The following is a 15,346-nucleotide window of genomic DNA, read 5'->3' as shown; positions in this document are numbered from 1 at the left end:
TCGATGTGTCCCTTTCACATCGATGTTTCTCTCTCTTCCTCTCTCTCCTTCCCACTCTATCTGAGTAAAAAATGGAAAAATGTCCTCGGGTGAGGATATAAAAAAAAAGAAAACCCCAAAGACTCCATCAACAGTTTACTAGACTTAATAAATGAATTTGGCAAAGTAGCAGGATACAAAATTAACGTCAAGAAATCGATGGCATTCTTATACACCAATGATGAACTCACAGAAAGAGAAACTAAGAAAACAATCCCATTTACCATTGCGGCAAAAAAATTAAGATACCTAGGAATAAACTTAATCAAAGAAATATAGGACCTATTCGCAGAACACTACAGGTCATTGAAAAAAGAAATAGAGGAAGATATAAAAAAGTGGAAGCACATACCCTGTTCATATATTGGGAGAATTACATCATTAAAATGTCCATATTACCCAAAGCAATCTATAGATTCAATGCAATCCCCATCAAAATACCAACGGCATACTTCACAGAATTAGAACAATTATTTCAAAAGTTCATATGGAACCAAAAAAGGCCTTGAATAGCCACAGCAATCTTGAAAAGGAAGAACAAAGTTGGAGGGATCACAATACCAGATTTCAGGTTATACTACAAAGCCACTGTAATCAAAACAGCCTGGTACTGGCACAAGAACAGGCATATAGACTAGTGGAATAGAACAGAGAACCCAGAAATGGACCCAAGGCAATATGCTCAATTAATATTTGACAAAGGTGGCAAGAGCATACAGTGGAGTAAGGACCGCCTCTTTAATAAATGGTGCTGGGAAAATTGGACAGCTACTTGCAGAAAAATGAAACTAGACCATCAACTTACACCCTACACGAGAATAAACTCAAAATGGATAAAAGACTTAAATGTAACTCATGAATCCATAAAAATTCTAGAAGAGACTATAGGCAACAAAATTTTAGACATCATACGCAGCAGAATTTTTACTGACACATCACCTAAGGCAATAGAAACAAAGGAGAAAATGAACACATGGGACTACATCAAACTCAAAAGCTTCTGCACAGCAAAAGATACAATCACCAAAACAAAAAGGCTACCCACTGTATGGGAGAGCATAATTGCCAATGATATATCAGATAAGAGGTTAATTTCCAATACATATAGAGTGCTCATACAACTCCACAAAAGGAAGACAAAGAATCCAAGTAAAAAATGGGCAGAGGAACTAAATAGACACCTCTCCAAACAGGACATACAAATGGCTAAGAAACATATGAAGAAATGCTCAACATCACTAATCATCAGAGAGATGCAAATTAAAACAACAATGAGGTATCACCTCACACCTGTCAGAATGGCCGCCATCAACAAATCATCAAACAACAAGTGTTAGCGAGGTTGTGAAGAAAAGGGGACTCTAGTGCACTGCTGGTGGGAATGCAGACTGGTGCAGCCACTATGAAAAACAGTAAGAACGAAAGATCTCTTATCCTTTGACACTACATGGAGGGACCTGGAAAGTATCATCCTAAGTGAAACAAGCCAAACAGAGAAAGACAAGTTTCATATGATCTCACTTATTTGTGGAATATAATGAACATAACAGTCTGAGGAATAGAGTAGTCCCAGAGACGTGGAAGTGGGGTACAGACTGACAATCCCCTAAAGAAGGGGGTGGTGGGGGAGAGATAAACCACAGAACTTATATGCATGTATGCATGAACAGTGGACATGGACAACAAACTGGGGAAAGGGCAGGGAGGGAGAGGGAGGGGGGAATCAGTGGGGGAAAAAGGAGAAACATCTGTAACAAAAAGTAATTAATAAAAAAAAAAAAGAAACTTGTACAGAACCATATACCCCAAGCACCTCATAAATGCTGACTAACATGGGTCTCCTCTGTTCATGAGCGAGGCTGTGACATCTCCTGTGGCTAGAAAGACAGTGGTGCAGAAGACAAGGCTTCTACCTGCAGACACTACCAAATTGATGCTCACTGAAAGGGCCCACTGGGATCTCTGTTCACAATGTTCACTGCAATCAAGGGAAGAAAAGATCTGTATAAATTTGCGAGAAAGAGAGTGAACCGTCCAGAAATACTAGCAAACATAAAGAGAAAGCTCAAAACATTGTAACAGAACTTCAATAATTTGAGTAATGCTGCCACCATGTGGCACTTATTCCCTTCTTTTAGAAATAGAATTTTATAAAGAAAAAGACGATTGTTGCCATCTGCGCTGATTTAGAAATATATATATATAAACTATAAACAACTTCAGTTTTAAATACTAGCCAGTTTGTTTTTTTTTTTTTTTTATCCTCACCCGAGGATATTTTTCCATTTTTTGTACAGATAGAGTGGGAGGGAGAGAGAGGAAGGGAGAGAGAGAGAGAGAAACATCGATGTGAAGAGACACATCAAGTGGCTGCCACCCGCACGACCAACCAGGGCCGGGGACAAACTGCAACCGAAGTACGTGCCCTTAGCGGGAACCGAACCCGGGTCTCTCCGGACCGCAGGCCGACGCTCTAACCGCTGAGCCAAACCGGCCAGGGCATAGCCAGTTTTTCTTAAAGTGAATTACATTCAAATGGTAAAAAGCAGATGAAACTTCTGGGAAGTACTGACAGCTCTGCTTCCCCAATCCCCCCTGTCTAACTATGCAATTCTGAGTGAAGACTGCATAGACTAATTACAGGATGTTATTGTTTGGACCAAGAGAGAAAAGAACTGTAAACAATGCAGATATGCTTTGAACTCTAAAGTCTTTAAAATGCTTTCAGCTTTTCTCTTCTAATTTGAGGGAAATGTTAGAATATAATATACAGAAAAGGTGGCTGAGCCTCGATATGTAGAAAAGTTTCTATGCTACACTAAATCTCCAGAAAGACCAACTGGAAACTGGGGAGGTCACTATGTGAAAATACTGAATCAAGTACATTTCAAGAAAAGGAAATACATTTAGTTGAAGATAAAGGTTCAAATTTAGTGGACAAAATATTTTTAAGCCCTCTAGAGATCATTCTTCAATGACAATATTAAGAATGCGTTGAGCCCTGACCAGAAGGTTGCCAGTTTGATTCCATTTCAGGGCAGATGCCTGGGCCCTGGTGTAGGGGACGTGCAGGAGACAGCTGATCGATGTTTAGCTCTCATATCAATGTTTCTCTCTCTCTCTCTCTCACACCGTTCCTCTTTCTTTAAAAATCAATAGAAATGTTTTTTAAAAAAAGAATGCCTTGCTTCATGAAGGATGCATCTGTGTCTATTTTATTCACCAATACAGCATTAGTTTCTGACATTCAGTCTCACACAAAACAGGTGCTTAAGACATTTATATAGCCTTGTTATCCATCATACTCAGGGTGAAAATTTTATTCTTTTTTTTTTTTTTTAATCCTCACCCGAGGATATTTTTCCATTTTTTGTACAGATAGAGTGGGAGGGAGAGAGAGAGAGAGACAACGACGTGAAGGGACACATCGAGTGGCTGCCACCCGCACGACCAACCAGGGCCGGGGACAAACTGCAACCGAAGTACGTGCCCTTAGCGGGAACCGAACCCGGGCCTCTCCGGACCGCAGGCCGACACTCTAACCGCTGAGCCAAACTGGCCAGGGCAAAAATTTTATTCTTTAGTAAACATATTCCTCAGGTAATGCTTACGCCACTTGCGTAGCAAATCTCTATTTTCCCCAAGACATTAAAAATCAAACAGAAATTCATGAAAAAAAATGAAAATTTTGAATTTTTATTTTACTGTACTTGCCACCATTTTATCTTAAGTTATCAACATGTGTCTAATACCTATATATCAGGGATTTTAAAAAATGGTTTCATTTAATCCTCACAAAACCTCTGCAGTATATATTATTGTTCCCATTTTTAAAATAAGAAACTAAACCTCAATAAAGCAAGTAATCATAACTAGTAAGAAGAGTGCCAGGACTTGAACTCAGATATGTGAACCTCCAAGACCCATGTTTTTTGTACTCTTCAACACAGATTCCTCTCCAAAAAGTCTTAGGGAGCTTAACAATGCAGAAACAGTTGTTTCTTAGTGTCATGGAGGACTGGTTCCAGGACCTCCCACATACCAAAATCTAAGGACACTCAAGTCCCTTACATGAAATAGTATAGTGTTTGCATATAACCTAAGCACATCCTCCAGTATAATTTATGTCATCTCTAGATTACTTATAATAAATACTAACACAATATAAGTGCATTATAGTTTTTATACTATATTGTTTGGGAATAATGACAAAAGAATGTCTGCACATGTTCAATAGACACAACCATCGTAGGCCTAACTATATAACATATACCACCACCAACAAAACTTTTTTTCCTGAATATTTTCAATCTGCAGATGCAGAATCCACGGATACAGAGGGCTGACTGTAATTCCTCTCTTTTCTGACATGCTCCTGGCAACTATTTTCCATCCTAGTTAAAAGAGGTATTGGCTTCAATAGGAAGTGAGCTCTTGAATATAACATATTCAGTAGCATAAATGTAACAGTTCCTTCATCTTCCTTTCAAGACTCAGTTTCACAGAAAACATTTACATTATTTAAAGAACACTGATATAAGACACCTGTATTCTTGGGATAGCACAGCCACTAATTAAGATGCATGACTTCACAGACTATTTTCCATCTCTGGGCTCAGTTTCTATGAAGTGAGGGAAGTGAATTAGAGAATCTAACATTATTCCAAAATTCTATGCTTCTTTTAATATAATGTAGATTGCCCTAGCCAGGTAGCTCAGTCAAAGTGTTGTCCCAATAGGCTAAGGTTGTGGTTTCAATCCCTGGTCAAGATACACACTTGAAGCAACCAATGAATGCATAAAAAAGTAGAACAGCAGCCCGGCCAGTGTGGCTCAGTGGTTGAGCATCAACCCATGCATCAAGAGGTCATTGGTTCAATTCCCAGTCAGGGCACATGCCCAGGTTGTGGGTCCAATCCCCAGTGGGGGGCATGCAGGAGGCAGCCAATCGATGTTCTCGCTCATTGATGTTTTTCTCTCTCTCTCCCTCTCCCTGCCTTTCTTACTAAAATCAATAAAGGAAAAAAATTTTTTTAAAAAGTGGAACAACAAATTGATGTCTCTCTCCCTTTCCTCTTTCTAAAATTAATAAAGTTAAAAATATATATACAAGGTAGATCTTTTTTTATATATACTACTTCTTTTTTATTATTATTGATTTTTTTTAGAGAGGAAGGGAGAGGGAGAGAGAAACATCAATGTGAGATCAGCTGCCTCCTGCACGCCTTATACTGGGGATCGAGCCCACAATCTGGGCATTGAACCAGCAACCCAGGCATGTGCCCTGACTGGGAATCGAACCAGCAACTTTTTAGTGCACAGGACGATTCCCAGACAACTGAGCCACACTGGCCAGGGCTATAAGGTAGACTTTTAAAGGTATATTTAAATTTTTAAAAAAATAATAACTATTCAGTATTTCAAATTAACCATACTGGCAAAAAAAGATGACATGAAAAAGATGATTTATGACATCACTGAATGTCGAAAACCCAAGTTTTTGTCCCAGCTCTGCTACTTGTCCTTTGAATCAAATTAAGCACCTACAATGTAGCAGACATTGTTGTAGGCATTTTGAATACAATAGAAAATAAAAAAGATAAGTCTCTATTTTCATGGTGCCTATATTCTAATGAAGAGAGGTAATTAACAAGTAGATAATAAGAAACTACCAGGTAGTTATAAGAGCTTATGGTAGGTAGAATTCTAAGATGGCCCCTGAGACCGCTCCCTTACTATACACAACCTTCTCTCAATTATTCAATCAAACCCTAGTCTAGGTGCTGCTGTGAAGATACTCTGCAGATATATTTCAGGTCCCAATTCAGTTGACTTTAAAAAAGGGAGACTGCTCTCAGTGGGCCTGGCTTAATCAGCTGAGTCTTTAGGAGGGGCTGGGCTCTTCTTGGCAAGCCCAAGAGGGATTCTATGTGACGGAGACTCCAACGATGGCTCTGAAAATGGAGGGCGCCAAGTGGTAAGGATTGTGAGTGTCCTCTAGCAGCTAAAAGGGGCCCCTGGCTGACAGAAAGCAAGGAAACTCCGTTCTACCACAGCAAAGAAGTGAGTCCTGCCACAGTTATGTGAATTAGGAAGAGAACTCAAAGCCTGAAATAAGAACAAAGACTGGCCAACACCTTGATCTTAGCTTTGAGAGACTGAACACAGAACACAGCCACACTTTATTCTCACTACTTTATTCTACTTTAATCTCACTAAGAAGTTGGTAATATAATCTTTATATAGTATGATAAGAAAATAGTCTGTGGATAATTTTCTGAGTGTCTCACATTCTTGTTATCCCATGACAGTAATGATGAAGATAGCTAACAACTATTTCTAGGTACCAGATAATATTCTAAAATACACACATACAGACGTGTGTGTGCACACAGACACACACTTTTAAACTTCACAACAACTCTTTGAGGTCGATATTATACAGATTTTGATTAACAGAGTCTGTTGAACTCAGAAATGGTATCTAATGCTGCAGCTCTGTCTCTCCATCCTTACTGCTCTGTACCACACGCTTTTTGTAGTTTTAAATGGTTTATGAAAAGGCTCTCCTTTTGGCAGGTTTAGACTTCCTGCTTGGTTGGAGTCTCATCTGAATGCAGAACCCCAACTTACACAGAATCACAAAATTGTTTGTGTAACACCATTTACCATCTATCCAAAAGTAGCTTGAAACAGGACAGCAGGTTGGTGCATCAGTATTGCTGGAACATAGCATAGAAGATAGGCTGGCAGACGGTTAAGCCAGAAAGGTAGAAAACAGGTCACAGAATGATGCTTCGACTTTATCCTGCAGATGGCAAATATTATCAAAGGGTTTTATTTTTTAATCCTTACCCGAGGACATTTTTGCATTTATCTTCAGATAGAGCAGGAGAGAGGGAAGAAGAGAGAGAAACATCGACATGAGAGAGACACATTGAGTGGTTGCCACCCACTCGACTCCAACTAGGGACAAACTGCAACCGAGGTACATGCCCTTAGTGGGAACCGAACCCAGGACTCTCTGGTCCGCGGGCCAACGCTCTAACCGCTGAGCCAAACCAGCCAGGGCTCAAAGGGTTTTAAAAAGTGAAATAATGTCAGAGCACTGTGGCAATGGGATAAAGATTGGATGTGACTGGGTTGATACAGCAGGCACACAAGTCAGAAGGGATAGATTTATGAGGTAACATCCAGAAGACTTGGTCATAGAATATGGGCCCTAAAGGTGAGAGAATAGCTAAGGATAATTCTCATAGTTTTTGTTTTTTTGGGTTTTTTTCTGTGTCTTTACTGATTTGAGTGAGAGAAAGTAAGAGAGAGAGAGAGAAACATTGATGAGAGAGAACATCAATTGGCTGCCTCCTGTGCGTCCTCCACTGGGGATTGGGTCCACAACTTGGGTGTGTGCCCTGACCGGGAATCGAACCAGTGACCACTTGGTGCATGGGTTGATGCTAAACCACTGAGCCACACTGACTGGGCAAGGATAATTTTCATGTTTTAACTTGAGTACTTTGGGTGGGTGCTGATGTCCCAACTAAGAAAAAAATGTGTCTGGAAAATCTAGACCAGTCTTTAAAAAATTTTTTTTCACTGTATCTCATTGTATGGATGAAAAAAAAACCCCTGAAATCAACAGACATTAAATATGCCTGAGTAGGTCACAGAACTTGAGTCCAAGTCACCTGCTGCCTAGTCTTGTGCTTCTTCCATTAATAGTAATAACTCTTAATGAGTTTTACTTTGTAGATTTTAGGAACACAAGAACAAAAACCATAAGTTTTACAACTAGAGAATGTCCCTTCCATATACGAACACACTAATAATTAGGACAGTATTTTTACAAAGTTTTAAATACTCACTTCAAATTCTTTCACAAAATAACGGGTTTCACCTTGAATAACTGGTCTGTGATCTAACAGCCTTGAATGAATTTCTCCAAGATCTATAAAGACAAGATAAAACTCAAGGTTAATCCACGTGTAGTGGTACAATCTCTAGCTTGCTTTACTCTTCCTACTCCCCATAAATACATGAAGGCTAAAATCTAGCTTAGACAATGGATTAAAAGGAAATTTTATCCACTGCCAGAGAATTGATACGAGTACTTCTGAAAGCAATTTAGCAATATCTAATAAAGCTGAAGACATGTATACCTAGCAGTTTCATGCCTACCCATGTGCTCTAGAAAAACTCTTACCCAAATGAGACACTTATGAGTGTAATCTCAAAAGAAAAAAGGGAACAATAAAAACATATTCATATGATAAAATACTATAAATGAGCAAATAAAATGAATAAAGTTACATTTATTAACATGGATAAATTCTACAAATATGTTGTACACAAAAGAGGTTTCAATAGGATAAAGCTATACATATGAACTTTAAAAATATGCAAAATGTTACTTCCTTTTGGGATACATACAGAAGCAATAAAACTATAAAGAAAGGTATCATTACAATAAATACTAAATTCAAGACAGTGATTACCTTTTTGATAGCTCTGAAAAAGTCACGATTAAAGAAACATGTTCTGAATTTTAACTGTTTTGAGTGAGTCATTCTATTCATTCTACTTAGTACAACTATATAGTTTAAGAGATAAACCTCAAAATTCCTGGAGGGGCTAAATCTCCAAATAAGAACATATACCATTCATGTTCACATGTAATGAGGCAAACTTCTTTCTTTTTTAAAAAATTTATCTTTATTGTTGAAAGTATTACAGTACAGATGTCCCTCCTATTGAGCTCCTCTACCCCATGACTATTCTGTAACAACCAATTTGTACTTCTTAATCCCTTCACCTTTTTCAGCCATCCCTCCAACCCCCTTCCCACCTGCAACCAACAAGAAGTTCTCTGTATCTATGAGTCTATTTCTGTGCTGCTTGTTTATTTTGTTCGAAGATTCAACTGTTGATAGAGATGTGTTCACTGCCATTTTATTGTTCACATTTTTTATCTTCTTCTTCAAGAAGACCCTTTAACGTTTCACATAATACTGGTTATGTGGTGATGAACTCTTTTAGCTTTTTCTTGTCTTGGAAGCTCTTTATATGTACATCAATTCTTAATGACAGCTTTGCTGGGTAGAGTAATCTTGGTTTTAGGTCCTTACTTTTCATCACTTTGAATACTTCTTGCCACACCCTTCTGGCCTGAAAAGTTTCTTTTGAGAAATCAGCTGACAGTCTTATGGGAGCTCCCTCGTAGGTAACTAACCGCTTCTCTCTAGCTTTTTAAGATTTTCTCTTTGTCTTTAACATTTTGCATTTTAATTACGTGTCTTGGTGTGGGCCTCTGGGTTCATCTTTTTGGGACTCTGCACTTCCTGGACTTGCATGTCTGTTTCCTTCACCAAGTTAGGGAAGCTTTCTATCATTATTTTTTCAAACAGATTTTCAATTTCTTGCTCTCCCTCTTCTCCTTCCAGCACCCTCAAGATGCAAACGTTGGTACACGTGAAGTTGTCCCAGAGGCTCCTTATACTACCTTCATTTTTTAAAATTCTTTTTGCTTTTTCTGATCTGATTGGGCATATTTTGCTTCCTTATATTCCAAGTCGATGGTTTGATTCTCAGCTTCACCTACTCTGTCTCTGGTGTCTGTAAATTATTCTTTATTTCAGTTAGTGCATCCTTCATTTTTGACTGGTTCTTTTTTTATGCTCTTGAAGTCCTCCCTAAGTTCCTTGAGCATCCTTATAAACAAATGTTTTGAACTCTGCATCTAGTAGATTGCTTGCTTGTCTGCATTTTATTTGGTTCTTTTCTGGAGTTCTGTTCTGTTCTTTCATTTGGGACATGTTTCTTATCTCCTCGTTTTGGCTGCCTCCCTGTTTCTTTCTATGTATTAAGTAAAGCTGCTATGTCTCCTAGGCATGGTAGGGTAGCCTATTGTAGTAGGTGTCCCGGAGGGTTCAGTGGCACAGCCTCCCTAATCACTCCAGCTGGGCACTCAAGGTGCACCCCCTGTGTGGACTGTATACCCTTCTGAATTGAGTCCTGATTGCTGTTGGCACATCAATGGGAGGGATTTATCCAGGGTAAGCAGGGGTAAGGACTGGCTGACCACTGACCACCTTGGAGGATCAGCTATGTAGGGGTTCACCACACAGAGCAATACTAACTTTAGCAGGGCTCTGGTACCCACTAAGTTCACCCCTTGAGTGTGTCGCTTGTGAAGGTGGTAGGGTAGTGGTGCCTTGATGTGGTCTGAAGCTGTCCACTGGGTTAGCTGGGTGTGCTGGCTCTGGGGCGGAGACGCAGGCCAAGGAAAGCCACTACCTACCTGTGTTCTCCCTGGGGCTACTAGGCATAAGTTACAAAGTGATCTGCAAATGGCTGCTTATTGTGCTGGGCTTGGAAGTGCCCAGGCAAGGCCAAGCTGTGAATCAAGGCTGCTGCTGCTAGCGCTCGGCTTGGAGCCAGTTAGCTAGAGGTATGGGGTTTGCTGTGAACAGATGCTGATTTTTTTAGAGCTTGTAGGAAAATCTGAAGCATGAGACAAGACAAGCAATTCCTATGATAAAGCCACTGGAAACAACTTGGGGGGCCCGTAAGTTGGGTGGGGCAAGGTCTCAGGGAATCACCAGGGTGGGGCAAACAGTGTGAGCCAGGTTGATGGAGTCTGCCGTGGCGCCATCTGCTCTGTGGGGGAAGGGTGCATCAAAGGAACAATGACCTCTGCCAGTGCTTCTGTCTGGGAAAAAGCTGCCCCTCCACCACTTGCCCTGATACCAAAAATTCAGTTCCTCCCTGTATGTCCCTGGTCCTTTCAAGCTATCGCCCGTATGCTGGAGCTCAGAGGGAGTCTGAGTAAGTCTGTGCATGGGCCCTTTAAGAGGAGCTGCCTGAGGCTCCCTCAGCCTCAGCCTCCCTCAGCCTCAATCCACAGTGGTTTTTAAAGCCAGAAGTTGAGGGGACTTCTCTTTTTGGCATTGGAACCCTGAGCTGGGAGGCCTGGTGTGGGACGGGGACCCTTTGCTTTTTAGGGAGGACCTTCACTCCCTAGGTATCCCTCCTAATTTGAATCTGCCACAAGTGGGTGTGGGACCAGCCCATCCATGCCTCTGCCCCTCCTACCAGTCTCGACGTGGCTTCTTCTTTATTTCATAGTTGTAGGACTTCCATTCAGCTCGATTTCAGACTATTCTGAATGACGGTTGTTCTGTAGTTTAGTTGCAATTTTGATAGAGTTGTGGGAGGAGGTGAGTACTGTGTTTGCCTATGCAGCCATCTTGACTGGAAGTCCACCATGGGGCAAATTTCAATTCTCTATTTTAATGAGTTTTATTGGGACACATTGTGGGAAGTATGTTAAGTAAAAATACATAAATAAAAGTACTATTTTGCTTAAATCCTTCAATGGTTCATTACCTAGAACAACTCTCTGAGAAGATACTAGGAATTCATTTTTTAAAAAATTCTACTTAGTTAAGTTTGGGAAACAGATACAATCAAGTTAGATTCCATTACCTCTGATCTTCTAAGAGTCTATAGCATATATACATGAATTATGAATGCCCAAGTGAGGACTGTGCTTTGCAAAAATTTATGGACCTTATTTGACAAGAGATCTTATTTACAAAGAATACCTATTCACATCTCAATAAAACATCAGTATCTGGCTAAGAGGCTAAAGTCCAAGCGTACTTAGAAGCCACATAAGGAACTCCATGGTCTGGCTCCAGCCTCATCTCCCCACATGTCAGCAACACCAACACTGACTTTGGAGTTATGAATTTATCTCAGCAAATAGGCAAATTCACAAATACGTAATCCGTGAGATGAGGACCAACTACTATCTGCCTGAATGGTCTACTTAAAATGCAAATCTAGCCACATGATTCTCATACTTATTACTGGAAAGTTTACTGCCATTAAAAAAATCTTCTATGGTCTAATTTCCACCAAACTCCACCTCTCCCAGAGTCACACTGTAGCAATACGTGCAGTATCCCAGGCATGGTATTGTTCAGGCCTCCATGCCTTTCTTTGCACATGCTGTTTCAAATCAAGTCCAAAACACCCTGGCCCTTTTTTCTTAACTACTAATAACTTTATTCCTCCAGACTCAGATCAGACTCCATCCTCCAGGAAGTCCCTCTTGTCTCCCAGTCCCCACCTCTAACACCCGCCCATGGGCCAGAAACCCTCAAAGACCCAGGGCACAAGTACTGAAATCATTTATTTACTTGTTTCTCTTTCCTAGACCCTGGCAACAAAATTAAACAAATAAATATCTGTTCACAATTGACAGTCTGCAAATAAGATGAACTAAAAATAGATTTTTTCACAATGAAAAGAATGAATGGTTCCACTGAGAAAGCCAAGGACATTTTAGACATATTTTCAATTACAACTCAATTTTGTATTAATATAAAAAACTTCCTTTGAATTATCTTTCTTTAAAACAGTAAATTAGGCCCTGGCCAGTTTGGCTTAGCGGTTGGAGCATTGGCCTGCGGACCAGAGAGTCCCGGGTTCGGTTCCTACTATGGGCATGTACCAAAAAAAAAAAAAAAAAAGGTAAATTAAATTAAAAACTTCTGTACATCAAAGGATACAAACAGAGTGAAAAGGCAACCCATGGAATGGGAGAAAATATATGCAAATCATGTATCTGAAAACATATAAAGAACTCCTACAACTCAAAAAAAACAAAAACCCACATTATTTGACTTAAAGATGGGCAAAGGACTTGAATAGACATTTCTCCAAAGAAGCTATACAAATAGCCAATAAGCATATAAAAAGATGCTGAACATCACTACTCATTAGGGAAATGAAAACCAGAACTACAAGACTCATTACGAGGGACTAGAAAGAAAACACAAAATAACAAGTCTTGGTGAGGATGTGGAGAAACTGGAACACTTGTACACTGTTAGTGAAAATGTAGTATCATACAGCCTCTATGGAAAACAATATGGTGATTGCTCAAAAAATTGAAAAAGCAAAATTATCCTTGATCCAGCAATTCTAGTTTTGAGTATATACTTAAAAAAATTGAAAGCAGGGACTAAAACAGATAATTTGCATACCCATGTTCACAGAAGCATTATCACAATAACCAAAAGGTGGAAGCAATAGGAGTGTTCATCCACAGGTAAATGGATACACAAAATGTGGCCTATATATATGAATGAACATTACTTAGCTTAAAAAACAATTCTTACATATGCTACAACATGGATGAACCTTGAAGTCAAGCCAATCAAAAAATGACAAATACTACGTGATTAAACTTATATAAACCTGGGGTAGTCCCATTCAGAGACAGAATAGAATGGTGGCTGCCAGGGGCTCTGGGGAGTTAGTGTTGAATGGGTACAGACCCATTTTGGGAAGATGAAGTTATGGAGATGGATGGTGGTGACAGTTGCACACTGTGAATGTACTAATGCCACTGAACTGTACACTTAAAAATGGTTAAGATAAATTTTGTTACATGTATTTTACTACAACTTAAAAAAAATTAAGTAGTTCACTAAGACTACACATATAAACAATTATAATTTAGCCCTAACACCCAGGCACCACTGCCGCACTGCTAATTAGATCTGAGAGACAACCTGAAGTCTAGAAATAGCCACGGACAGCTGTGCTGGGGCTGCCTACAATCCTAACAGATAAGGTTAAAATGAAAAAGGCGACATCCCCCAGTTGCCCCTCCCTGGGTGGTGCTGAAGGGCTCAGGGATTCTTCAACATGGCAATGTGGTGGGGTGACAGAATAGGGATGGAGTTAAGAAAGGTCGGCGACGAGAAACTGGCCAAGATCTTGTTGCGGGAAACGGGTTGTTGTGCACTCTGGGAATCAAACTGAGTTCAGGTTCTGCGAGAATCCCGGCTGTAACCAGGCTGGAACCTCCCTGCTCAAAGCACAGGGCAAACGCACACCTGTACACGTGTATCGAGCTTCAGTGTGTGTTTCTCACTCCTGGGCTGGCCGCAGGGGCAGACAGGGCTAGAGAGCGGGAAAAGCGCTCGACCTCGCGTCACAGCTCCTCGGCGACGAGGCGCAGGCCCCGCCCACTCCGTCTCCGTGTTCCTGGCGTCACGGTGGGGCGCGAGGCCGCGTCCACACAGGCTCTGCGCCGGGGCATGACGGCGTGGGGAGGGGAGAGGAGACGGGCCCGACGCGGAGAGAGACTGGATTTGTTGTCACTAGGGGGCACCGGGCGCAGAGAAATAGTGGGGCGCGGCCACGACTCGGCTCCCCCCGCCACACACCCCCACCCCCAAACGCGAGGCTGCCGGGAGCCGGGGGGCGGCCTGGGGCACCGCCCCGGCTCGGAGGGCGCCGCCTAGGAGCTGAGGCTGCCCTGGAATCCACCAGGGCGCTATCCCTACCACTCCGTACCCTTGATAATGAGGTGCGCTGGCGAGCCCGCGGTCCCTAACGAGTCTCTCTTCTTGTTGCCGCCGCCCGAGGCGGCCTCACAACCCACAGTGGGGTCCGTCCCTCCGCCACTCATCCCGCCGGCTACGCCCACCGTGGCCGCACTGCGCCTGCGCAAACTTGCCCTGCCGGCTTTTCAGGCGCGGGGTTCGCCGTCATCACCGCGCGTCGGAAGCTGGGTCGACCGGCGGCTGGGCCCGGTGGGGCCCTCGTCGTGGAAGTCGGTTGTGAGCCTGAGGAAACCGACGCCGCCATGCCGGCTTGGGGCAGATGCTGCCCGGTAGGAAAGTGCCTGAAAGTTAGAGCTCAGCTCTGTTATTCCTCCCTCACCTGCTGGAATTTATTGTGATTTAGAGAGGCTCGGGGAGAGGGGATACAGTCGCCGAATGATCTTCATAATAGTCATATAAATATGTTATCTATATTATTACCTTCCACCAATATTTTATAAAGCACGTCGAGGAATGTGCGTTGCCCCATTTGGTCACTATAGCAATTGGGAGGAACAGTTTTATAATTTCTTTTCAACATATGAAGAAACTGGATTAGACATTAAGTAATTAAGTCACTTATCAGGCTCATTCGTGCCCATGTGTAGACAAAAAAAATAAATAATCTGTTCTTGCCTTTCATATTTACAAAAGTTCAACCAGTTGTTACATGGGCTAAGATAAAATGCATATAATTTTGTAAGGGACCGGTTTGCTAGGCTGCTTTTCACTGTTCTGGTCATGAAGAGCGTCTGTGGGGCTGCCACATACCAAGCCGCTACCGTTTGGTAAACTGTGGGGTTCATCTTGTGTTCTCACTAAGTCTTCGTGCCTGTTCAAAGTACCAGCGCGGCAACTGCGGTGGCTTTCACTCTGTGTTCCTCGAGTGGTTCTTTCTAAGACCC

At 41.5% G+C, this 15,346-nt stretch overlaps 1 protein-coding gene across 3 annotated transcripts in view; it reads right to left on the bottom strand.

Moving 5' to 3' along the window:
* BLOC1S5 (biogenesis of lysosomal organelles complex 1 subunit 5) overlaps positions 1-14,541 on the bottom strand; it is a 48,702-nt gene extending 34,161 nt beyond the window's left edge. Inside the window, exons 1-2 of one of the 3 annotated variants that reach the window (XM_036256618.1) lie at positions 14,413-14,541; positions 7,905-7,987 (exon numbers count right to left, since the gene is read on the bottom strand). In XM_036256618.1, the coding sequence (XP_036112511.1) occupies positions 7,905-7,987; positions 14,413-14,527 (198 nt within the window). In that variant the 5' untranslated portion in view covers positions 14,528-14,541. Of the gene's footprint in view, positions 1-1,852; positions 1,956-6,708; positions 6,818-7,904; positions 7,988-14,412 lie in introns of those variants that run through there. The other 2 variants (XM_036256620.1, XM_036256619.1) reach the window with 2 other exon arrangements.
* Positions 14,542-15,346: the final 805 nt, after the last annotated feature.

The sequence above is a fragment of the Molossus molossus genome, unplaced genomic scaffold (genome assembly GCF_014108415.1).
Source record: "Molossus molossus isolate mMolMol1 unplaced genomic scaffold, mMolMol1.p scaffold_m16_p_12, whole genome shotgun sequence".
NCBI classification, from domain to species: Eukaryota; Metazoa; Chordata; class Mammalia; order Chiroptera; family Molossidae; genus Molossus; species Molossus molossus.
The sequence above is the reverse complement of the archived record's forward strand: the minus strand, read 5'-3'. Positions and strand labels throughout refer to the sequence as shown.